This window comes from Lepidothrix coronata, unplaced genomic scaffold (assembly GCF_001604755.1).
Source record: "Lepidothrix coronata isolate B3197 unplaced genomic scaffold, Lepidothrix_coronata-1.0 Scaffold95, whole genome shotgun sequence".
Lineage (NCBI taxonomy): Eukaryota > Metazoa > Chordata > Aves > Passeriformes > Pipridae > Lepidothrix > Lepidothrix coronata.
In genome coordinates, this window is record NW_016690275.1 from 1162115 (window position 1) to 1188965 (window position 26851).

General features: G+C 40.3%; 1 protein-coding gene and 1 long non-coding RNA gene across 2 annotated transcripts in view; one reads left to right on the forward strand and one right to left on the reverse strand.

The window, feature by feature from the left end:
- Positions 1-535: 535 nt before the first annotated feature.
- LOC108500835 lies at positions 536-3422 on the reverse strand. The gene is made up of 3 exons (XR_001876017.1): positions 3355-3422; positions 1505-1656; positions 536-1057 (listed from the first exon to the last, which is right to left on the reverse strand). It is a non-coding gene; the product is annotated as an uncharacterized LOC108500835 (long non-coding RNA).
- Positions 2956-26851, forward strand: part of GRIP1 (glutamate receptor interacting protein 1) — a 323893-nt gene continuing 299997 nt past the window's right edge. Inside the window, exon 1 of the mRNA XM_017822141.1 lies at positions 2956-3057. Coding sequence (XP_017677630.1) covers positions 3003-3057 — 55 coding nt within the window. The 5' untranslated portion in view covers positions 2956-3002. The remainder of the gene's footprint in view (positions 3058-26851) is intronic.

The following is a 26851-nucleotide window of genomic DNA, read 5'->3' on the forward strand; positions in this document are numbered from 1 at the left end:
AAAAGAGCTGGCAGGAAGTTTATATGCTGCCAGTGTGCTATATTCACCATAAAATGCACATCTAAATCAGGTGACTGCTTTCTTCCATTACTAGCATTGGGATATGAAGAAGCAGTTGTTCAGTGTAAAACAGCTCATGTGAGTAAGAGAATGCAATTAAATTATCTTGAGCCAGGCACCCATGAAAGCTTCTCCTGTAGCAAAGAGATGGGGAATCATAGAGTGCCATTGCCTAGAATGATTTATTTGTAAAGTCCTGCATAAGACAGAGAGAAGTATGCATATTCCATTCAATTATGCAAATATTGTCAGCTATTTAAGATATAGTATATTTATTTCTGAGAAATCAGTGATATTTAGAAAAAAAAAAAAGACTTATCCCTCATTTTGAAACACATTTCTGGAGCAAATCCAAACCAGCAGCTGGAATTTTATGACTCCTGCAGAGTTCTGAAAAATCCCACATTCAGTCCTAAGGAATTGTTACTCACATTCAACATGATGACACTATAAAAAATAGCTAGAAAATGGCTTATTGTGGACTGAAGAGTAGGGCAATCTACTTCTTAATTCCTCTGACCTGCAATTATGCAGAATTCCAGTGCTGGCAAAAAATTGGCTGGAGGATCGGAACTACAATTTCAAGGCTTAATGTTTGTTTTTCATTCATAATGGAAATGCCAGAAGTAAAAGCTGGACATCAGAGATTGTAAGATTTGTAAGATTGTAAAATATGTAAGATTTAGGACACGGATGACACAATCATCTGAAGTTTTATTTCATCCCACAGTACTTGAAAGCCCAGTTTTCACAGAAGAAATAGCAGAGGTAAATGCCAAAGTAATTTTCTTTTTAAAGTAGTTATATGATTTCTAAACCACTTCATTGCCCTGAAACCTATTCTTGGCTGTGTATTCTCCTGGAACTCTTGGGACAGTTTTCAGCACCTGCTCCTTTTGTCGGTGCCTGTTGGGCTTAGCAACTGCAGAATCTTGTCCCTCTCCATCTTCTCTGAACCTGCTTGAACACCCCAAAGGCATCTTCTGGAAGCTTTGCCCTGTGAGCAAAGAATCTGGCTGGAAATCTTTATTTTATAGTGCTTACAAATTCCTATGCATACTCACATTTTTCTTTAGAAATACCAGTAAAAAAACCCCCAACATTATTTAAGTAAAAGGACTATGAAAGTAAGGTGAATATTAGCATAAACATATCTCTTCTTCAATAAAGAACACAAGATTGTCGTTCAAATATGCAGGAAATCCAAATTTAGTGCCACCAATAATGAAACAAAAATATCAATGGTCACATGACTCAAAGCTGACATAAACCCAGTCTGACACTTCTAACCTGGTAAAACGATTTTGGTTTGTTAACACCATGTTGCTGGGTTTTGTTCTAGATCAGGTATCCCCTGTCCTCTCATAGGCTGCAAGAGAGTTGCCAACAAAAGCAACTCTTCATCTCATACTCTTAATTCAACAGAAATCCAGGATATACCTACTCTCTGTTTGAATCACTGATCCTGCAGCATTACTGATGATGGGATTGTGGCCCAAGTTCGATGCAGTAAAAGCCAGGAGCTGCAGCTTTCATCAACGGGATTTTAAACAAGGGGTTTTCATAAGTAGCAAGACACACATTCTGCTTGAAGGGCTGGCACAAAGTCAAGACAGAAGAATGCTGTGTCAGGAAACTGTCATATTTACAGTATAAATTAAACCTAGGAAACCCTTTAAATCTTCATCTGAATAAAGGGTTCACATGTAGTTGTTTGACCACATAAAATGACACAATTTCTATAAATGTGAGGAAAGCACTGACAATATAAAAATAATCACAACGTAATTTTTAGGCAGGATGAAGCTCTTATTGCAGTCCATGCCAAGAAGTGCCTTGGAAGATTAAAAAAAAAGTCACCTGTACTACTATCATTATTTTCAAGTAACATTCAAACCTGCCACTTTGAATTTTTATGGCGGTTGATTTTTCCCTGTAAAAAATAAAAGGAATACTTAATTGCCGCAGCATTACTCTCCTATTAGGACATGGTTGTGTCAGAAATAATTTTAGTGGGGAGATTTGAGGTCTTTTGGTCAAATGGTCGCAAGGAATTGGCTGTAATAGTAACAGAAATCCGACCTGTCACAATCGGGTCCTGGGCTCTTTATGGTGCAAATTCTTGTTTATTTGATCAGGGGGCTGTCGGTGCCGTTCCACGGTAGTTTGCCTCTGTTTTAACTCCTTATTCCCCAGCTTTCGCACACCTACGTGCAGGCAAACTGGCCAGTCGGGAATTGCGGAGGAAAAGGGACGAGCTCATTCCAGTGGTGCCTCCCTGAGGCGGGAGCCGCGAGGCGAGACGAGGGGCCGGCGGGACGGGCAGCACACGCCGTCCCCGTACCTTGGGCGCCCGCAGGGGCCAAAACTCAGACCCTTGCACGAGGTGCAGTTCCACACCCCGCTGCCGTCCTCACGGCCGCCAACACTCGTGGCGCGGCCGCGCCCGGAGCCCCCGACCCTGCGCCGCGCGGGAGCTCCGCGCCCCGTCAGCACCTGGCGGCCGAAAGGCGGTGGCGACCCCTGCCCCGCCCCGCCCCGCCCCACCTGGTCCCGCCGTGCTCGAGCGGGGCCGAGCGAGGCCGCCCCGGGCTCTCCATTGTGCAGCCACCAGCTCCAGCCACCTGCCGGCGGCGCCAGGGCCGGGCACTGCTCCGCGCCTCCCTCTGCCTCCCACAATCCCCCCGCCCACCCCTCCGGTCCCCGGCTGAACCGGGGAGAGCCCTCGCCTTCCCTTCCTCCCTGCCTCCCGTCCCCCAGGCTGGCGGAGCTCCGCCGCCTCCCCTCCCCCGTCCTCCCTCCCTCCCACGGCGCGGCCGCCGCCCCTCCGCCCTTGCCCGCCGGAGCCGCCGACTTCCCGCTGCGCGCGGGTCGCCGCCGCCTCTCCCTGCCATGAGCCGCCCCCCGCCGCCGCAGCAGCGCTGAGCGGGGAGCGCGGAGCCATGCCGGGTTGGAAGAAGAACATTCCCATCTGCCTGCAAGCCGAGCCGGAGCGAGGTGAGCGCGGAGCACCGGGGGCGCCAGCCGCCCGCCGGCGCGGGAAGGCAGGCAGGCTGGCGGGCGGGGGGCTGCGGCGCCGACGGGCGCCCCCTCCCCAGCCCATCCCCAGGGCACGGCGGCTCCCGCCCCGCGGTGGGACGGGCGGGCGGCCCCGCGCCTTCCATCTTGCTCCGCCGCCGCGGTCCTGGAGCGGGGGGCGTGCGGGGCGGTGGCGGCCGGGGGCCGGCACCCGCGGCGGGGCGGGGGGGACACACTGGGCCGGGCCCCGCCGCTCCCGCTCTCGCAGCAACTAACTTTTCTCCGCGGTGCTGTCGCCTGCGCTGCCCCGGCCCGGGCTTCTGCAGCCGGGGGCGGCGTGAGCCGGGGGGCGCGGGGGTGCTCCGAGTGACTTCGGGAAACTTCCCCGCGTGTGGCTCTGCCCCGGGCCGCTGCTGGACCTGTTTCGTCGCTCCTCGTGGGACGCCGGCACCGCGGGGCCGCGATCGCCCGCTGCGAACTGACAGCGATCGCGCCTCGGTGCCCAGCAGCGACCGCAGGAGCTGCCCCGAGTCCTGTCAGCGGCCCAGGGATGGCCTCAGGTTCCCCAGCTCCGTCGTACGGGTCGGTGCTGGCGGAAGCGAGATCATTTCTGGTCGCTTTTCAAAATAAACACTCTATTTATTCTAACAGAAAGGTAACTTTGCCCTTTCCTCAGAGAGGGCTTTTGTCACGGCAGGTGTTGTGTCACTTGCTCTGCCTGTAAGTCAAAGGCAAAAAGGCTCGTACATCATTTACACTCAAGTATGTCCGTCGTCTTACGTCTTTGATTTACAGTTTAATTCTATGGTAGCATATGGAGTCCTGAAGTAGGACGTTTGGGTTTGGTTGCCGCCAGGTTGGGTAGCTGGCTGTCCTGCTAGGGACAACAATTCACCAAGTATTAAAAAGGAGGAGGTTCTGTTTGCTGTGTGGAAGAAATCTTGTTCCCTTGCATTGGAGGTGGAGGTCTGTTGCAGAACTGCTGCCCTGCTTCTGACTAGTAAATCCTATTCCTAATGGGAAATATATGACATCATGAAAATAGTCACTGAAATGGGAACAGGCATTTCAGCTGTGAAAAGCAAGATTTTTAGTCTTTACTCTTAGTAAATACATCATTACTGAAATCTGTGGTCATATTTCTTTATGTCAGGAATCTGTGTAGCTGAGGAATCACAGAAACAGGATGGATGACAGTTGTCAAAATATATCAGATGCTTTTACAGATGAGGGAACTTCAGAAAGGGTCTTGTCTGGCTATGTCAGAAACTGGAAAGATTTTCTCATATTCTGCATTAAGGTTGTGTCATGAGCTGTAACGTGCGGACTTGTCGTTATTCAGAGTAAACAATGGTGGTGGTTTTGCTCTGATGGGTTTAATGCCAGTTAGAATACTGATTTGTTAACAGTTCTTGTTTATTCCTATTTCTGTTTAATCTCTTTCATCCTCATTATGGAGCTGAATAGATTTATATGTTAATAGTCTTATCACTGGTGCTTTCCTTTATTGTATTTCGGTTGTGTAAATAACTGTGCCTAAAGTAAATTATTACCTTCTGAAGTATGTTGCATTGTACAGTGCTCAAGTTTAGTTAGTAATTTAGCAGGATTCCAGTCACTGGAACTTTTCTGATTCAGACTCGGAAAAATATTAAATAGTCAAAATAGTTAATCAGTGTTGAATTTAATAGCTCTTGAGTATGAAGAATAGATGAAATAAAGCTTTCAAACTAGACAGAAAAACAGCCAGTGTAGTGATGAAATGGACGTGCATCTTTAGCTAATGTAGGAGTTTAGTGTGGCAATTGAGTAAAAGGCAATTACAGATACAGTTAAATTCTGGTTCAAAGCCAGTTGTGCTAACATCTCCCTCTTCTGTTTCTAGAAAATATTTCCATTCAGTTACTCTGCAGAACATTTTGTGTACATCGTGCTATCAGAAGACTTCCGTGAATGTAAATAGTGTTATTTTAAACTCACATTGTAGCCGATAACTTTCTGTGTTTTCGATATGGAGTAATACTGGGTGTGAAATATTTACTAATATAAATTCCTTTTATGTCACATATACAAGCCTGCTTACATATAGGATGTAGAATATCCATTTATCCATCCTAAGTGCATGTTGGATAATAATACTCTTATAGAATATAAGAATAAGAAATATTTAAATGCACATGTATTGTCTTTGATTTTATGTTTCTGTGATCTGATTGTTTAAACCACTGTTTTGTTCCTGTGACAGGAGCTAGGCTTTATTCAACCCCATGAACACCAACAGGACTCACTAGTTGTGATTTTGCTGTATAGCAACACAGACCTGCTAAGTTAATTTGGCACTGAAGTGTCTCTGTGGTGATCACTTGTAAAACCAACTATAAAATGAAAAGGAAAAAAACAACCCATCCAAACCAGAAAAACACTCCACAACCACAAACCAAACAAAACCTCAGAAGATAAGTGAGTAGCTAACTAATGCCAGTTTATCCATGTGCTTCCTGCTGTCTTTCCCTTTTAGGGAAGCCTCCCCTGCTGGTTTTATTATATCCATAGTTCATACCCCCCTTCTCTGTCATAATAAACAGGTACTGTGCAGCCTTAATTTCAAGTCTATTTGTAGCAGCAGATTTGAACTGGAAAACGTTGGCACTGGACGTGCTGGGAAAACTGGGAAGGGAAAGATTTCCCTCTGGTGAACCAGAAATGGTTAGTACCAGAGCATCTTTTCCCCTCAATCCTCATAGGCTTCCCTTTAGCAGCTTCTCGAGAGCTCTGTCTAGTATGGATCCTGGGTCCTCTGCGTGCACCTTGTAGGAAGCTGATTGGACCCTCATGTCCTCAACTGTGGAAGAGAGAGAAGTTCTGGGCACTAGTAAGATGTGAGACTTGAGAGTTGGGTGGATTTGTTAGAGAGGATGTGGACGTGAAAATCTTGCTGTGTCCTCAAGGCGCTGCAGCATAAAAGTTTCACTGGGTACTGATGGTCTTTGTCCAAACCAATGCAGCACTGCTTTGGGGAGCACTTCAAGGCTGTTGCCTCACCCCTGATGCTCAGTTCATCTGGTACGTCTGGATGGCAGTGCTACTGCAGTAGAATGTTCTGGTGCGAGGGATCAACTTAAAAACTATCCAAGGAGCTGCTTTGTTTTGATGTGGGGAGCTGCTGGGATATTGCAAACAGTGATAACCTTGTGCAGACACACTGGGTTTGTTCCAGGTAGGGTTATTTTAGTGCATGGGTATTCTTGTTTGCCCCTTCTTTGCATCAGAGCCCCCCCATCCATATTGAATACCTACCTCAAAAAGTCCTTAGCGTGCAGCCTGTTGTTGTTGTTCCTACAAGTCATGTGCTGAAATAGAGGTTATCCAAAAACTTGACAAAATCAGAATTTTGCTGATGGAAATTGGCCGGTCTTGCTGAAATGAAGTAGCAGAGACGTGGTCAATGCTGTTGGCTCACCTTGGCAACAATTGATACCCTGAGTGAAGGAGAGTAACCTGGGTTAATGTTCCAAGCATCAGAGCACGTGTATGCATGTCGGGTTTAGCATTTATGAGTGCTTTGTGGTGGAGAAGATTCTCTTCTGAGAGGTGGCAATCTGTGGTATTTCAACAAGTATTTTTAGATGTCTTCACTGTGGAAATTATGTAGGATACTTACATCAACAAAAAAATCATATTGTGCTAGTTTTCAGAGGCTAAAACCATACTTAAAATATGAAGTGGTAGCTCCTTTTTTGTGCATGCTGCAGCTCAGTTAGTGGTGTTCTGCTGCCTGCTCTATAATCGAACAGTACTCTGCAGTGATTATGCTGCTTCTGGCTTCCACCACCACAATTATCACAAAGAGTTGTTTCCTTTAGAGAACGGGAATTGTGTTCTGTGTTGAGCAAAAGGTCTGTAAGATATACCTGATGCAGTAAGCCCTGTCATTTCTAAAATGACACGTGAAGATGTACCAGTATAAGACAGTGTCTGTAAAATTCTGGGCACACTTCCCTCCTTCCCAGTTTTCTGCCTGAGACATTAAATCAGATCTTGTTATAAACCACCTAAAATACTTGTCGTTGAAGTGATATCTGAGTAAATACTTTAAGAAGAAAAATATTACTGGAATTTTGTTCAGTATCCCTTCCAATCGAGTTAAATGAAGGTGTTTTATGGAACTCCTGTTTCAACTTTAGAGCTGATTAAGTTTGACTTGAGTACAGAAAACAGTATTTGTATATCTTGTATGCTCACTATGGGACTGCTTGAGATCCCTTAATGTACATGCTTGTTAATTTTAAGAATGCATCTAAGTATGCTTTGGCCTTGTTTATTTTCTCTTTTTTTAAAGTATTATGTGTTCCACAGTTGTTTTGCCTCTACGTTTAACACATTAGCCCAGTTACATTGAGGAAGAGGGAAAGATTGTATTTTTATTTTCTGTTCTTCCATCCATGTTCACAGTTCTTGAAAGTCAGGGAAATGAGGTGAACTTTAGGAAGCATTTTAAAGGAAACATTAGGAAATGTTTTAAACCCCAGGACTCAAGGATAAAAAATATGCAAGTATTGTGTGAATCCTCAAATTCAAAACCAGCGTGTTCTCATGGAAGATGTGCTGACAACAAGCATCTATCCCTGAGGTTACTGCTGCGTGAGCTTGTCTGCTCATCTTAAGCTGGAAGAGAATCGGTTTCTTAGATAAGGGAGAGATATGAGCCTCTTACTGAATTTAATCATGTTATTGTGGGCTAGCAATTTGCATCTGATCAAAGGAGGCCAGTTTAGAGAGGTTATGCTTCGTACTCTTTCCAGGTGTATGTTAAAAATTAGCTTCTAGATTTTGAACACAGAAGGCTGAGGGTGTTTCAGGCTCTCACCTGGTAAGGCAAGAGGAATCTCTTTCTTCTTACATGGGTCCTCAGAAACTCAAGAAAGTGAGAACTGGAGACCTAGGATTGGAAACCTTGTGCAGAGGCCTTCTGTTTGTCTTTATCTGTTTTCTTACTTCTGTCACATGCCTCGTGAAAAGTTAAAGTATAACCTGGATGGCAGAAAGCCTTTTGTGAGGACTGGGTGTTGGGGATGGACATGTGGAGAGAGATGCTTGGAAGGCATTGCCGAAACTTAGTGTGGAGTCCAGATAGATACCTAGTGCGTGAACAATTGGGACATTTGGTCAGTTGTGATATGCAAAGCGCACTGTAGTTGGTTACAATTAAGGTGAAGAAGTGATGGACAAAATAAAGGTGAGGAAGGACGAAAATGAAAGGAAACGTCATCATATCTCAGCTGCTGACATAAGAAGCTGGCTTAACTAGCTGCATTCCTGCATCTGAAACTACAACTAAATCTCAAATTGGAAAACACTAATTCTAGAAGATAGATTAATAACAAAATACTAATTACCAGTTGTATGTATTCTGTCCTTGCCTTGTCAGAGCTTCTGCCTCTTTTCACCTCAGTCTTGCAGTCTTGACTGAACTTTGTCTTGGACAGCTGGTCTTTCTCTGTTTGCTAAACTGAATGTTGTTGAAACCCTTTGCCAGGTGGGATAAGATGACACTCTAGAGGTGGTTTTCGTCAGCATGCAAAGGACACAGGCACGCTCTCTCAGTTTTTGCATTCTTTCTCTTAAAATCTGCTGGGACCAGGAGGACTCTAACACAGGGATGGAAAGGAGGCAACAATTGCTCCCTTGTGCCCTTTCAGCATGAAGGGAACTGAGAATAGGCAAAACGCATCTACATCTCTTGCGATCTGCATGGCCAAGTTAGCAGCATTTTATGGCCGTAGCATTAAAACAGTTTGTTAAATCTTGCAGAATCTTCATGAAGATACAGTCTTCACTGATTGTTGGGAGATGATAATCTACTGTATCTGAATCATAACCACGTTTTTTTCCCCATATAGAAAGAAAATGTGAGATACTGGATGAAAACAAATAATTTTTTTTATCAGAGGGGAAGCAGCTTTTGCTAATGTTCATGAGAAATGCAGTTATATTTGATAACAGAGAATGGTGGCAGCAAACACTAACTTGCATCAAAGAACAGCAACATGTTGAATTTGAAGCACTGTTTGCCACTGACAGGCACAGTTACTTTTGTGGTTATCTGGGAGCTATGAAGGGTATAAGCTCTAAACAAGTTTTTGATCAGAGCTTCTTGTGCACTGAAACATTAGAGAGTGACATGACTGGAAACACAGAAGCTTCAGTGTTAGATCCTTCAGTAATTTAGATGTAGACAACTTCCCTTGAATCTCAATACATACCTATATCCCTACTATGGATTGTTTCTTTAGTATTATTCAAAATTACCTGAGCTGCCATAGCTCAAGGCTTTCCCTGAAGAGCTGTCAAGATCATGTTGCACTCTGGTGATTAAAGTAGCTAAGACTTGATGTGCACTTTCTCCCTATTGCCTGTATCTGACCCCTCTTTAGTTAGTCATGCTGATGCTCTTGGAAAAAAAGATGCAGAGTCATCAGTTATCTGTAAGAGTCTTATGATCGTGGCTGTAAAATTCTATTGTGTTTGAATGTTTTACCTAGGCCGTTTGAATTTATGCATGTTGAAATGTCAGGAGTACCATCCATCCTGACTTACGCAAAAATGGACTAAAGCATCCTATGTGTATGGGGTTAGATTGATCACCTGCTCAGTGTTTCATTCAGGCAAGATGATTGTGACACTCTGTAAAATTCAGGGTAAAATAATAACATTTATGTTGGATACGAGTAATCTTGATTGCTGTATCACTCTGCTAGTGTTCTGGGGTTTTTTGGTGGTTTTTTTTGTTTGCTTGTTTGCTTGATTTTTTGTTTGTTTGTTTGTTTTTTGCTTTCCTCTTCCTGCTGGCACTGACTATGCTGGGTGGCTGGGGAACACAAACTCTTCTGGTGTTTTCTGTGGTATGAAGTGGTAAGATTTTATGGCTCTGAATGATGCTGATCATCTAATGTTTGGGTTTTTTTCAAAGTCATTATCAGTGCAAGTTCTGCATTTCACTGATTCTGCATCACAACTTAGAAGCAGTGTTCTTTGCTTACTGTTGAAATAGTTTATAGGGAACATAGGAAGAAAAAAAAACCAGGTAAGCAGGGACAGACAGTTTTGATACCAATACATATTCCACAAGAAATTTTGTTGTCTTCTGTGTTTGGAAATCACCACAGAAATTGAAAATGGCAGGTATGACTGACTCAATCTTGTTTGTGCCTTATTTAATTTCTTGTTATTAATGAAAACCAGCACTGAGAAGATTCTGCTACTCTGAAGGGAAAACTTCAGAGAATATTTTAATAGTTTTAGCATGTTCTTTACATACTGGGATTGCATAGATATTAGGAATATTAGTTTTTTCACTGAAGTTTGCCTTCTCTCAAAATAACAGAAATTATTCTCTGAAATACAAAAATAGGAATGTAATGATGACAATTAAAAATAACTTATCAGAATTTTGTTTTTTACTAGTGGGATGAGACTGAAGTTTTAATGTCACCATTTTGTGGGGTAGTAATTTAATGTTGTGTGACTGACTACAAACTTTTCCTTATTAACAGACAGTATGTTTTAAAGTATTGCCAGAATGTGTCCTCTCAGTAACCATCTTTCCTAGGAAGGCAGGCACTATTTAAAATGCTTATTTTTGTTTACTGAACCATGCTATATAGTGTAGCACTTCCTTGCTGAAGCAATTTCCTAGTGGGTGAATGTACAGTGAGACATGGTCTCTCTGTCCCACACTGCAATGTGTGAATTAAAACCAACACATTTACATTTAACCAACAAAATGAAGAAGATATCGGTGACTGGAGTGTGTGTTTAAGTGAACCACATCTGAGATGATTCCTCATGTTTCAAGCTTTTTGTTCATATGGATATCAGTTAGAGCCACAGAAGTAGCGCCAGCTTTCTACAGTTGTCTGTGATGGAGTCAGGTGTTCTGCAGTCCAGCGCTTATTTGTCAATTTAGTTTCTTTTACAGTGGGATGGTATTAATGAGAACAACTTTTTGCAGGCAAGCAAATTAAGAACAATAGCTGGCAGTTTTTTGGGGGTGAAGTAACAGCTACCATCACACCAAATCCAGTGATCAAAAATATCTGTGTGATAAATGTGTTCTGCATGGTTATAGCAAGTTGTTATCAAAATAGAAATAACACGCCTGTGGAGTATTTGAATTATATTATTCTATTTTATTTGGATTATCATCTCTGTGAACCAGATACTGAGTCCTTTGTACTGCTGTCGCAAAGAGCAGCTTCCCTTTCTGCTTTCACCATGATTACTCCTCTTTACTGAAGATCAGGAATGAGCTGGTGCTCACAGGTGCTGCCTCTCACCTGAGAAGTTTTTTTGGCGTCTGACCAAAGCCAGGATGGTTCCAACAAATGAATTGCATCAAGCTCCCTGCTATACTTTGCTTTCTCAAAATCATTTTAAAGTATTGGTAACTGGCAGGATTGTATCATCACTTTTTCCCGTGGTCCTCATGACAGAGTTGGGACCAGAGTCTGAGATGAGACTGTTGTGGAATAAACACACTTTTACTACTCTGACAAAAACTTAATCTCAGCGGCATTTTCAGTAAAGTATTTAGTTGTTTTTGTGTTAGGAATGGATTATTTACGTAACAGCTGGGCAGGAGGAGGAGTGGTAGTCACACAGCAAATACTCTGGGGAGTGAAATTCACTGCCTGGTGAGAGGATGCAACTCTTCTGGATTCTGAAGGTTAATTCACTTGTGGCAGTAAATTTACTGAGCCCTTGTAACTGTTAGTGGAGGCTGTTTCTTAGTCCAAGGTCTCTTCTGAAAAGTTAGAGAAAACTATTGCCAAAAATATGTTGCCTCCTCCACGTATATCTACCAGTTTTATTCTTTCAATATTTTTACATTTTTGGGATTATGTTTGTAAATATCTCAGTGTTTTTGAATGCAATGAGACATTTTGAGCCTGAGTCTTTTTAAAATACCTGATGTATTTGACAAAGTTTCCAATTTTGTGAGGAATATACCTGTAATTTACTTTGACTTTTTTTGGTAGTACTAACCTTTCCCAAGCCAACTGGTATATAAGGCATTGCCTTTAGGTAAACTGTGTTGTAAAAGATTCTATGTGCACCATGATTTGACAGGACTGATGAAATGTCTCCTCTGTTACAGAAGTGTATTTTGAAATTACAGTTTGGAGTGCTTTTAAGTTCACCTCTTGCTAGGACTGTTTACAAAATGTGCAGGAGCCAGATAAACTTGCGGGATTTGCATGTCAAGAGGGAAGCAGTTGATCGAATGCTTTCAGCTGAGTCGTGGGCAGCTCTATGGAGAGGGGAGAGAAAGAATGAAATGGATAATGTATAAGGATAACTCGGTAGCTTTATACTTGCAGCTCTTGAGAGTCAGTGGCTTAATTCAGGAATGTTAGTAGTAGCAAAAACTCCTGACCTCAAGCATGAGGTGTTAAAACATGGCTGATGTTTTTTGTGTATTTGTGTTTGCTCACTGAACAAACATGTCTTGTAACTTAAGTTTCATATTATCTTGATTGGACTATTGTAAAGCTTTAGTATTCCTCTTGCTACATCTGCTGACAAAAATGATGCACTGGCTTAGGCTTTTCTTATGGTCTGTCTTATTTTCTGTGTCTGTCTTGAGTGCACTAACCCTGAAGTTTTTGAAATTTCCTGTCTGCTTAAGGCGTTTCTTTAACATGCGCACAGATTTAGGCATGCACTGATACCTATATTTATGTATTTGTTTAAGAAACAGTAATTATGAATACTGTGTTTTGCAGTAGTTCATCATTCTTCTTAGAGACATTTTAGATATATTCACTGCTATTTGTTTAAATATTTAGTGGAAACTGATTCTTGCTTTTCAGAATACTTTACTATGAAAAGAACTTTAATTTTCAGATAACTTTACCTCTGGCATTAAAGATATATTTTTTGTACCAAAGAAAAAGAGGAAGGTTCAGCTGCTGGCTCTATATTCTAATTTCTGCTTTTGTCAAAGATCAGGGTAGTAGGTAAGTAGTGCCTTGAGCCATATTCCTGTACATGTGTTTCTTTTTTGTGAAGTGATTGAAGTAATTTTAAAAAGCACAAACTCTGAGATTTTTATGATGTCGTCTTTGGGTTTAAATATAAGAAGCATCCTTGTAGCTGAGCTATGGAATCCCTTGTCATCTTAAAAACTAGTCTTGAATGTTTTTTTTCTTTCCCAGCTTATAATATACATCAGGGTAGTTTTAGGACATTTCTGTCCTTTTCCATGACTCCTTCCTTTTCTTCTCTTCTTACCAGAGTTGGTGATATTTTCTTCTGACCCCTTTTTGTAACTAAGCATATTTAATTTTTGTTTAACTGCAAAGAAGGAAGTCAGCACAAAGAAGAAGTACCATGATTGGCCTGTTCATTGAAACCAAACAATTCTGTGGTGTTTAGGCTGGTACTCTGAAGAAAAGTATTGAAAAATAGCTTTTAATTGATTTGTTTCAAGTGTTGCTTATTGTTTCCTTAGTGCTAACTGCCTGTAATAATTATATAAAGTGTCTTTTTGTAATTTGTGTGGTTTTACTTTCAGTCATTAAAAAGAAAATTCAGTTTATGTTTATGTGAAACCTCTAAATGTCTTACTTGACAAATTTGGGGTTTTATGCAGTTATGTGAATGCACTGTAATTTTTTGGTTGATACTGAATTAGGCTATTCCTACACAAGATACTGAGAATTGTGTTTACACACATTTAAGAGTGTGCAAGGTTAAAGGTAAGCATTTTCATGGTATTTAAGAATATACCCTTTTTGGCCTTCTGTGCTACTGAAGTACAGTACACAGGGAGCACAAGTGAAGGTCTGTTCCTGGGGTTGTTTTAAAGCCATGGTTTGTGACAGTATTCTTTAAATAGAACAATTTTTAGCCTAATGTTATGAATCCGTGTATTCAAGTTTAGACACGTAAATTACTGTATTGGCATGTGGATTCCAGCTCATAATCAAATATTAAGCATTTTGCCTCAATCGATAGCATGCTAAGGATTAAAAGAAAAAAAACTTGTCATGAATTCATAATATGTCCAAAAGAGATCTGTCTATCAGCAGAATGTGCATGTGAAAGGCTTGAACCAGCAAACTGTCCTGCATGGAATCCCTAATCCAGCAAAGTATTTAAAAATATTCGTATTTTTCTGATCAGATCATAACACTCAGTAGTGTTGGTTAGCTTCTAGCTGTATGAATGGATTATGCATCTGGTCCCAGTTCATTTGATGCTCATCTGAAAAAGTTCTCTAAGTCAAGGCTACTGAACCCTTTGCTGCTTATGTGTACAGATAGAATTATAGAATGATTTGGGTTAGAAGGACCTTAAAGATCATCTTATTCCAACCCCCTGCTATGGGCAGGGACACCTTCCACTACACTGGGTTGCTCAAAGCCCCATCCAACCTGACCTTGAACATCTTCAGGAAAGGGGCATCTACAACTTCTGTGGGCAGCCTGTCCCAGTGCCTCACCCTCCGCACAGTAAAGAATTTCTTCCTAACATCTAATCTAAACCTGCTCTCAGTTTGAAGCCATTCCCCCTTGTCCTGTCCCTGCAGTTCCTGATGAAGAGTTCCTCTTTAGCTTCCTCTTGTGCTCTCTTCACATACTGGAAGGTTGCTATGAGGTCTTCACGCAACCTTCTCCAGGCTGAACAGCCTCAACTCTCTCAGCCTGTCTTTGTAGGAGAGGTACTCTAGGAGAGGTACTCTAGTCCCCTTACCAACTTCGTGGCTCTCCTCTGGACTTGCTCCAACAGTTCCATGTCCTTCTTATGTTGGGGGCACCACAACTGTACACAGTGCTACAGGTGGGATCTCACAAGAGCAGAGGGGGAGGATCACCTCCCCTGACCTGCTGGCCATGTTCCTTTTGATTTGGATACTTGAGAATGAATAATCCTTTTGAAGTCAGTGTGCTTAAATTTAGTCTTATAATGTATATGCCTAAGTGGATCAAAGGGTAGTTCTAAGAAACAATTGTTTATTTTCTTTAATAAAGATCCATTCTTGTGATATGTGCTAATGCCTGTTTTGTAGGGGAAAGAAAAAACCAGTAAAAGGGATTTAAAATACTGTAAATTTTCTCCCTCTCTTTTTATTAAAAGACCAGTTTTTTTCCCCAGAGAACATGTAAAGCATATTTTTCTCAGGTGGTATTCCTTTGCTTATTTCTCATATTCTTTGTTGGAAGAGAAGTTAAATGTGTTTAACTGTAGGATGGTTTATATTCTTTTTTTTTTCTGGTGGAAAAATATCTTTTCTTCGCACTGAAAAATGTTACATCGTGAATGAAAGTAATGTGCAAAAAATATATACTCAGAGATGGCAGTTTTATCACAAAAAGTGACACATACCATTTACCCAAACAGGTCTGAGATCCCACTGTGTTTTCAGTTGCCTGATTCATTATCATGAAGAGGCTATTATATATCATAGTGGAGGAAAAAAATCTTTGTCAGAGTGGAAACACTGAGAGGGTTGTTTGGGTGTTTTTTTTTTTCTTCCAAATTTGTTGTGCGTGTGGATCCTAAAGAAACACAAACTTTTCCCCACTGCATATTTGATTGTAACAGCGCTGGAAGCAGAAGTTATCACTGGACAAAAACAGGGTAGCATTGTGGTTAAAATCAATAAGAATTTTCTGTTGAATCTGTTGAAAGTAGGATACCTGTGCTGTTGTCATTTGGGACAGTTACAAATTTGGCTTAGTTTTTTGAAAACTGGAGTATGGCATTGGATGGAATGAGAGTATCACCTGTTGAGAAAGAGGGATTTAACACTCCGGGGCTGTTACTGTGAATTGGCATTGAAAGGTGTTTGGAGGAAAAATAGTAATGCTGTTTTTGTGCCATGTACCTTAATTCCCAGGCAGTTTAAAATACGTATACTTTCAGATAATCCTTGCTACTTTGATTTTGTATTCCAGTTGTTGCCTTAAGAGAATGTGGAGAAAAAAGACTCCAGGCCAATTTAGTGTATAAGATAAGATAAAGAGAGGTCCTTTAATCTCAGGCCTGAGGCCCAGGGAATACACATGATGCGCGTGCCCTCTGACAGTGGTTCTATGATTTTGTAATAAAGTCCATCCAATCCCAGATTTATCCATACCCAGTTCTGCCCCCCAACACACTGCCTCGGGAATTGTCTCGGGTCTGTGGGACCCCTTCTTCCTCATCTTCGTCTTCTTTGCAGCACGCACAGTTCTTGGAGTTCTTCCAAAATTCTGGGCTTGAAGATCACTGTGTCTGTGTGATATCTTCTGGTCCAGGCCTTAGGGTGTTTTTCTACAATTCTACCTTGAAAAGAAGACTAAGCACGCTAACAGAATTTAGAGGGATTGATATGGAATGGGATAATAGGGTTGGGTATGTGTAAACATTATGCTACAGGGTAAGGGATATAATACAGCTACATTAAAATCTATAGAAGTTAAAAAAATCCAAAAAGCTCTGAGGCATCACAGTCTTTCTATTTCTGTGGACTGCTGATGTCTGTAGTTTGAAAATACTTTGTCACCTGGGAGTTGTTACTGAAATCTAAGTAATAGTAGAAATATTAACATTTCCAAAGGAAATTATTAATGCTCTCAGTCAAGTCCATGTTTTCTGCTTTGTCCATCAGAAGAGAGAACTTTGAATTTGTTAGCTTGTTTCATCTTCAACAGTGGTTTATAAACTTTAAACCTTTCTTCTTTAAGGTAGGTATTACTCTGTGAAAAAAAAAATTGGGACAGAGGTGTGGTTTGATGCAAGATTACAGTAGACATCTGCTTTGCAGTTTGAACTCTCGTGTCTCCTTCTTCAGTCAGTGGAACACCGTGGTCTGTAGTCTTTCCTTTTTGCAAGAATTGTACAAGATTTCTCTTTAATAGCTGGTTAGAAAATACAACTAGAAGAAAAAGAGGCAGGTTTTTTTTTTTTTTCCCGCCTGGGAAAAGAACTGCACTTACTTGTGTGAATACAACACATTGAAAGGATTCCAAGTCTACCTGCTCATCCTCAAAAGCAGGAAACCAATGTCAAATGGATCACCCATGGAGTAAGCTGAATAATAATGAAAAAGCTGGATAAACCCAATATTATTCTCCAATATGACATTACCATAAAACTGTTCTAGTGCTCTATATCTTTCCAGTCAGTTAAAAAAATAAATAAATTCTCTGTTAACAAATAATACTCATGTCTTTAAACAGACTTCAGTATTTCCATGGTAAAAAGAACATTGGTGTATGAGTCATTAAACCATATGAATATTTGTTTGTGTATGCTAGTTTCCTGTTCTACTAGTGCATCTCAGTGTGTTTATTGAGAATTTCCCTGCAAAAAAGTCTTCAAGGAACATCTTTCGAACATAAATGTTTAATCAGGTAAAGAAGGGCATTATTTTCATAATGAAAATGTCATCCTTCCCCTTCAACTGAGGTACTGCATAAAAGTAGACAAGAATAAATGCACTTTGGCTTATTTGATCTTTCAAGAGCAAGTTTGTGATCTGCCATTGCAGAATTTGGGAGATAATAATCTGTGAGCCCAGTTACACAGAAGAGAGGAGACAATTTTTTCCGTTGCATGTAAAACCAAGGGTTTACGTTTAATCTTGTAAAAAGTCTACTCTGCCAATACTAAGATGTGAACACTAAGGTGCATAAGACTGTATAGAAGAATTGTACCAGGCTAGACTTGGCAGTGCTAGGTTTATGTTTGGACTTGATGGTCTTAAGGGTCTTGTCCAACCTAAATGATGCTGTGATTCCAAGTTCATCTGTAAGAGAATGATTTAACTGTTAATCTTCACCGTTCTTCCTGATGTCTCAGTAATTTGGACTACACCGAAGATTGCTTCAGAGGTTGGTCTCAGACACCTTTAGGGTTTGCTTCTGCTTTACTGAGCTTCTAGGGTTGTCTTTTCAATGGTGATGGACTTAAACACCTCAGCTGCTTCCCCCATTATGTGTAACAGCAATTGCCATTCATTTTCTGTCTGACCACAGCAAGAACTGCTTGCTTTCCCTATGACCACCCTTTGGCTTCCCTTAAGCTGTAAACATCATCTGCTATAGTGAAGAGCAGTAAATAGTTTTTATATTAGGTTCTGCATTCTGCTGTCAGCATCATGTTCTGTTTTTTTCTGAAACTGAGTTTGGAATGCAGTGTTATATACTTGATCCCTCTTGTGGTATTTCAAGGTTGCAATGAATTAGGGCAGTTATAGTAAGAATTTGAATCTTCAAGGCAAAAAACACCTATAAACACCTATAGGCAAACAGGTAGAATATATTGCCGTGAAACCTTATTAAATTGGCAATGGTGAGAATGCCAGATTGATTAATGTTTCTTCATAAGAAGTTTCAGTGATTTTTCTTTTCAATAAATGTTACACAGTAAATAGAGGTCGTCCTGTGGTATTCAAAGATGTGAGCTGGTATTTGCCCATTCAAGGAAATACTAACATAATGTCACCTCTATTAAAGAACAACTTAAAGGTCTAGTGGTTCCTTCATCTTCTTCTTTGCATACAGTATAGAGTGTGTAAGCATAATTTGAAATTCAGAACATGATTTGTTTGAAAAAGCATTTCTAATTTTTATTCATTCAAAGTCAGCTTAGGATAGTCAAACTAAGGAATAAGCAAAAAATCACGGGGTGAAATTGTTTGAAATTGTTTTAATTACGTCTCGTCATTCTGTAAATGTTTTAATTGTTTTTGTGGTGAAGCATTTAATAAACATATGCAAAATCTGTTTTTATGTTTTGTTATTTCTAGTTACATTAAAATGAGCAATTTCTTAAGGAAAGGAAAAACTACATGAAATTGTTTTCCAGTAACCTAAGTAACTTTGCCTAAGTCCCTAGTTTATCTAATGTTTTCGATTTTCATTTCCTATACTAGCCTTGATGTCTTCATGTTATTAGTATTTTTGTATGGCTTCATAACATTTCATTGTTTTTTTCCTTTAACAATCTTCAGTTTTTGCAATGCAATTTTTTTCAGTTTTAACTGGTTTTTCTTTTAATAGAGAGAAAAGGAATGAGAAAATAATGTTCAAACAGGAACACTGTTTCCTGTGACCATTGAGGCAGAGGTCTTCTCATCTACTTTGTCTGCAACTGTCTCTGGTATTTCCTGCTTCTAGGCAATAAAATCCTTAGCAGTGAAATGCAGGATAACCTTCGTTTTGGGGATATTGGTTAGAAGTTTATTATTGTCCTGAAGTTTGAAAATTTGTTTTACATTTGAAATGTCTGTTTATATTTTATTGCTTACTGTTATAAAGTGAGTATGCTTGTCATCTCTACAAATGCCTCATTTAATCCTGTAATCAATTGTCTGAATAGTTTTGTGTGGAAATGGAATTCACAGTTTAATTTTGCAAAGTCTTTTGTTATTGCTTGATACCTCTGATGATTGTTCTGGTTTTCTTGAGAATGGGTAAATAGAAGTTACCCACTGGGGTGTGCTCTCACCTGTATCTGTCCTTGTCACTGCTGTCCATATCTCTGTGGTAAAGACCTGCTGTATGTGGGTGCATGTTGCTTGTCCCTCCACACCTGTGTCATTGGTCAGTGTCTTTTCTGAAGCTGGAAGACTGGAGCCCAAGGCCAAGATCCAGATCCAGACATACCTTTATTATAACCTTGAAAATCCACAAATCCATCCTTCTCCCTGCTTTTAGAGTTATTGTTGTTCTTTGAGAAGAGCTCCTCACTGGATTGTCCATTGGTCCTTTACCGTTATGTTACCCTTCTATTCGTTTTCCCCAGATACCCTGACATAACTCATAGTCTGCTTCTCTCTTCATTATCCTTTAAATTGTTTGCTAATTATGCAAGAATTATTAATTCTATCAATCATCCCTCTCTCATGTTAGTCTTCAATGTTTTTCTGTTTTTTTTCTTTTTTCAAAGATCCCTTTTTCCTAGTTAAAATACATTCCTAGTTCTTTCTGGTTCACATGAACAGATGAAAAAAACAGCTGGAGTCACAGAGTTAAGAAAAATCAGAACTTGTCCATGAACATTTCTTTGAACTCAGTTAAACCACTGATATGGCTGGTCATATATTTTCCTTTTTTTTTTTTATTCTCCTCTTGGGTTGCATATGCCTTTTTATGTGTGGACCTTATTTGTTTCACTTAAGATTTTTCTTGTTTGAGCTAAATGTTTGATTTTACTTTCTGTGTGACGAATATACATATTTTAATTTATATATCACAGTCCATTACCTTCACTATTTAGGAGATGAGTGGGAGAAGAGGGAAATATTTTTGCCCATGAATAGGAAAGCTTGGAAAATCTGGACCCTTTGAGACTGAGGGCTCTCAGTTCCAGATTCCCTGCTGTTTAACAGTTGGAATAACTTGCAACTCATGTTACAACTTGAGCTGTGGGTTTCTAAGCTCTGCAGCTGGGAATAGGGAAACCCTGAAAGCCCATCATTTAGAAGTGTAAAGCAGGAGTTCTGGAGCCCTCTGTCACTAGGCACTCTGCATGTATCCGTGCACTCTAAAGCCATGTATCCAGCAGCTCAACATGGGAATGATCAGAACTCAAATATGTCTGTTTTTTTAATAATGCATTATGTATATCAAGGTTATGTGTTTTTTTTTCCTTGAAACATTTAGATTTTAAGAAGTCAGTAACTGGAAAAATTTTAATTCTAATTGTAAGGATCAGTAATAAATAAAGTTAGTAGCACTGGCAATATGTGGACTTTACTGTTTGAACTCAGAAGTGTAAGTTCAGTGGCACTTCAGAGAGAATGTAATAAAGAAAATTACCATCTGATCATAACTGAAAAGTGTACATGTTTAATGACGAGAGAGGTAACTTCTAGGAAGATGACCACACATCAAAGACTGTATCAGTTGGAATTGTCTGCTTGGTATTGTCTATGGTTGTCTTTTCCTAGAAATGGGATAGATGATTGGATGTGCCTTGGAGTGATTTCCGGAGGAAGACTGTAAACTGATCTGGTTACGTGCTGTAAGCCCATGTGCATCTGTTGTGAGTGGTGAAAGCAGAAGTGTGCATGGCTTTTGCAAAACCTCTTTTTTGTGTTGTCTTTAATTGGTGGTTAACTGCTCTGAAGAATGTGTGTGTTCAACAGTGGACAGAACTGAGCTGCTCTGGCAGCATTCCTGCTTCGCTGATTGCTTTGGAGCAGCAGGGTGTGAGTACTGTAGCAGCCATGGTATTAAAAGTTCAAGATTTTTTTGTGAGTAATTATTTATGAAAATAAATAATAAATCAATGTAGTAGCTTGTCTACATTTTGATTTTACTCTGCAGCGAGCTTTGTCTCTGGCCTGGTTTGTAGCATGAACAAGCATGCCTGGCAGTACTGGGCAGTGAGCTCTGTTTTAGCAACTTGATGGGCGCTGATCACTGTAGTAGCCTGCACCCAGCAAGAGCAGCAATTTCAAGGAATACTGACAAAGCTTCCCAAACAGTTTCAGCTGTTGATTTACTCGAGGTTTGGAAAGCTTTTTCCCCTTGAGATTCTGTGCGTGTGATCTGTCATTCTGGGTCTTTTTCCTTGCTTTCTCCCTTGCTTTCTCCTTCCTGCTTGTAATAGCAGAGGGTCTCTGAACCGCTTCCCCTCTTCTATCTCACCTATTCTTCTCCTTTTTTCTTTCTTTGTCACTCTTAATCTTCCTTTATTTCCCATTTTCCGTCTTTTATCCTTATTTCTTTGGGTCTTTCTTGTTACTAAGTTATCTCTTTAGACATACATTATAAATAAGTTGCACTGTAGTAATAGTGAAGACATACTAAGTAAGACGAATGCATGTTATCTGGGCATAATTTATGACACTTCTACCCACCAGTACAATAGTAATGGATTGTATGGGCAAACTGCTGCATAGAATCAAGAGGGAAAATGATAAAAAGGGGTTGTAAAGGTAATTTTGTCTAGTGTTATTCAGCCTGTGGTTCGTGAATCACTGCTGGTCCATAAACCATGACGTAATGGTCCTTGAAACAATTACGAAATGCCCCAGGCGCACACACGCTCCCACACACTCAGCAGGATTGTGTCCAACTATGTGGGCAGGCGCAGTCACTTGGCTCCCAGCTGCTGTCCAGGCCTCATTAAAATGTTTATTGCTGTCCAGTTCTGAATTTACCCAAGTTCTGTTGGTTTACCCAAAGATTAGATATCCCTGTTCTTAACTTCCCATCATGCCAATACATTAGTTAAACCTCACACTTTCTTGCTTGAGAAAGTAACTGTTTCTGGCTTGCAGTCCAGATGTCTTTCTGCAGCAAGTTATAGGCTGCTTTCCATGTCTCACATGTCTGTTAATAGGATAGTTTTAGACCTCCTAGTCCCATAATCTCAAGTTTTACAAGTTTTATTTGTGATCTTATGGTTCATTGCCATACATACCTGGCTAATACATTTTTCCCTACCCTGCTCTGTCAGTTGTTGTCCTATGTTCTTCGTATTTGCTGCCAGTAGTGGTCATAATGATCACTGTATTGTGTGTGTTCTAACACCTGTCTTCTGTATCTGACTGTAAAACTTTTGGCAGTAATCCTTACAGGAAAAGTCCAGTTTTGTCCTTGTAGCCTTTGAAGACAGTATGCTTTTTGAGATTAGGGCTTATTCTTTCTTATGGACATGCATCAGAAATCTGAGAAATGACCACGAAAAATTCTTTCTAGTGAACATGTCTAAATAACTCTTTTGTGATTGGTTTTGCAGCTAAATTTGGGTAATTTTCCATGACACATTTATGATGCAAATTTGAAGTTCTTGCTCTAAAGTGTGTAAATGGCAGGATGTTCTAAAGAAAAGGCACTGGCTATTCTGGAAAATAAGGTTTCAAGTGTATTCAGTTGTTTCAAGTATGATAAAATCCTTCCAACTCTCTGACCTATTTGGTTATAACAAGAACAGTAGGAGCAACAATCACCCAGAGGCAATTAATTAGCACAGATTTCAGTTAAGATCTGGCAAAGAAACAGATACCTACAGAAATCCTGTGTTGTGAGCAAGTAGCACCAGTAATAACAGGTAGTACTCATAATGAGAGATTTGCAGGAGAAAGTAGTTCCTGTGAAGTGGCCAGAAGCTGATTTTGACTATACTGAAGGGATATCAGAGAATGAGGTCATCTGGTACAAATGCTACTTTCTGCTTTTTCGTCGTATGTGGTAAGGAATAGAATTCAACCTTTCTCTTCCAGGAAGAAGAAGAATTCAACAATATTAGAAAACGGCCATGAACAAATCCAGGTGTTCTTGCTTTTAACCTTACAAGGTGAAAGAGTTATCTAATGCAAAAGAATACTTTCTGATAAAGGCCAAAACTGTGATTAAAATTCTTGACATTCAAAATGAGCAGGGGCTGATAAAGAAGCCTTTTAGTAAATATTTCCCCATTGGACCCACAAAGGCACCTGGCATTACTCTACACTCTGCTTTGGAAGGTTATAATTAAAATAAAATAGGAGCTTCTGAATAAAACAGGCAGTGTGTGAAACCTTAGAGGTTTAAATAAGAAAAACCTGTTTCATATTAATTTCCCCAAAGTAATGGAGCAGAGGCTTTGCTCACAAAAGATACTGTTGTACCAACTGCATGGAGGGGGAGATTTGTTCTGGGAAATAAGATAAATAAGTGGAATTTCTCAGGAGAAATGATGGGATATCAGCTATGCTTCTGACATAGGTAGATTCTGCATAGGTTTTTCAGGGCTCTGAGCCTGAAGACCACAGCCTCAGTGTACACTAATGGCCGGGTCTCAGCGGTACTGGTATTGTTCAAGTGAGCTTCACAAATCGGTGCTTTGTAAAAGCATGTGCTCTTGGAGGTGCACTTCCATGGGCACTCTTAGATGTGTCCAGATGGTGTGCCATGGAGCAGGACAGGATTTCATGGCTTGGTCCCAACAAGTAACAGTGTCCACTAGCAGCCATGCATAGGGAGAGAGGTGGAAATCTCATAGAGAAACTCCATCAAATTTCATACATATTGGAGTCTGAGAAGAGCAGAGATGTACAAATTTATACATCTTTATGGTAGTCATTAAAATTGCATGTTTTATTTGATAGGCTGACAGCTGGCATGTGTGGGCTAGCAGTCAGCATGTATGTAGCTCTGAGCTGGGCACAATATGCAGCAGCTTGCCCTGGTAGGGATGTTAAAAGGGATGTGAAGAGCAGCTTCGCATGTGACAGAGTGGAAAAGTGTCTGTAGTAGGGAAAGGGGCAGAGGGAATTGTGTGGTATTTGAGGAGAGGACGTCCACCAGTGGGGAAGAAAACTCCTCTGATTCTGCTGCTGCTGATACAACTGACTGTGTTATGTCCTACAGCTGCCATCATGGTATGTCAGTTGTACTTTCTGCCTTTATCACAGGTGTCTGGAAGGAAAATGTCTTTCTTTTTTCAATTTAGATTTTTTTTTTTCTTCTCTAAACTGTTTTTAAATTTAGCTGCTCTTTAGAAACAAGGGATGAATTCACAGTATTATGTTGTATTTATTGTGCATGCAACATTTTACAAAGGGAGTAAAGTCAGAATTGCCTAGAAAAAGGCAATAGTCAGACTGCACTGAGTGCATATGTTACAAATATTCCTTAATTACTGTAGATGTAATATACATTAGGGATATGTATTCTTGTATATACCCCCCATACTGGTATTCAGTGCAAAGATGAATAGTGATTGCTTCCTGAGCACTCACTTAGTGTCTTTTTTTTTTCCTTACCATGGCCAGTGCCTCATTATTCAAATATTCTTCTTCAAATTCGAATTACTCATTTCTAAAGAATTGTGTAGCCCTCATTGCCATGTTATCTGACTACTTATTGATGTCTTGTAAAACTCTGATCATTCCCATTGTATTGATGGCAAAACAAGGAACCAACGGCTTAAAATCAAAATTATCTGCTAATTTTGTGGCCATTGCTAACATGCCCCTTCACTGGTCTTATCTGACAGCAGCATTAGGTAAAGGTTTTGTTCATTGCTCCCCCTGCCTCAGTTGCAGCTGCACTCAAGCTTTGACAGAGCACAGGGAATCCCTGAAGCTGTCTTCAGTCTTTGGGAAGAAGAGATGCAGACTGCATACGACGACGGGGTCAGTCTGTCTTGCAACTGAGGTGCAGGGATTTCTTGGGAGGAAAATGAAGGATTCCCTCGAAGTCTTGGGTTGCAGGAGGACCAGTGAGTGAATACTTGCTCTGGAGTCCTGACTCCTTTAGCCTTCAGTCTACTCCTTTTAGATGTTCACAGTTTATACAGGCTCCCCTTTCCGTGGTTCCCCTTCTGTGTGACAAGTGCATACTCTTCATTTTCTGCCTTCTCAATGCACGTCCTAAGTAGTTCTCTAGATTTTGGTGTTTTGCAGGTTTTTGGTTGGTTGGTTGGTTGATATTTTGTTTTTGATTTTTTTAAAATTTAGTTTTTTCCCCCCTCACCTAATTTGTTTGTTTTTTGATTTCCATTCTGAGCTTCTGCTCCTGCAATGCTTCTGAGCACTTTATGTGTTTTGGGTTTTGTTACTTTACTGTTTGTCTCATGGACAGAACAGGTTTCCTCATGTCCCTTTTAGCTCCTGATCCATTATCCACTGCTGATGAAGACATTTTCTGTCCTTGTTCCTATAGTGCTAGGCTGATGGAAATTGGTGGCCCATTCCAGGCTTGGGTTTCCTCAACAGATTTGCCTGTGGATGGTGGGTCCATGGGCAGACTCCACAAAATGAATGCACTCTGCAAAAATACTGATTTTTAAACTCTATGAGAACTTTAATGGATGTGTACAAATTAAGATCTAAGAGAGGTGTATCTGTCTGTCAGCCATTGCTCTGCAATGTGCTCTATGACCCTACTTAAGCAGGGAGGTTGGACCAGATTAGCCCCCTGTGGTCCCTTCCAACCTTACCTTCCAGCCTCATTCTCTGATTCTGTGGGGTTTCTAAGCTCTCTGGAAAGTCTACTCAGTCTCTAGTACAGAGCCCTCTCTGCTGGGTTTCAAGTGCCCTCAGTTGAAAAGGGTGTGTCTGAAATTTTTGAAAGAAAATGCTGCCTGAAAAGTTAATGTCATATAAAGGGTTCATTTTCTCTCTGTCTGTTAAAAATAAGAATAGAAGGAATTTGTCATTGAAGTCTGAACATACCATGAGAAATTTCAACTCACCAGTTAAAATCCAGCAAAGCAAGAGGCACATAAAAGCTGTGTCAGTTTTAATCATTGGCACTGATATTGACTAGAATAAATATATATATATATATATATGTGTTGAAATTGGAAAGCTTTTAGTCTCCAACTAAGAGTGGATTGGCTTCTCCTGCTACCGGAGGACTGATACTTATGACATCAGTCCTGGTTCCCTGAGGGAGAGAGTTGAGATGGAGTTGGTGTGTCATTTCTCAGAAAATAAATGAGCAAATAGGATATTTCTTTTTACAGCAGCATTAATAGAACTTGCAGAATGCTTATTGCATAGGTTCTAGTAGTGTGCTTGACAATATATAGTATGAATTACATTTAAAGCTAGTATACATTGTCCTGATGCATTTGTTTCAGACTGCTTTTTTGGGAAATGATCCTTCAGATTCTCTAGAAACTCAAGGATCTGCTGGGAAATTGAAACAAAGAAGAATTTTGGTAATTAATGAAACTTGGGGTAATGAAAACATCTATTTTGTTTTTCTGTAGTTTTTTCATGCTACCTATTATTTAAAAGTGTTTTATAATATTACAAAGCGTAACTTCCCAAGGTGTC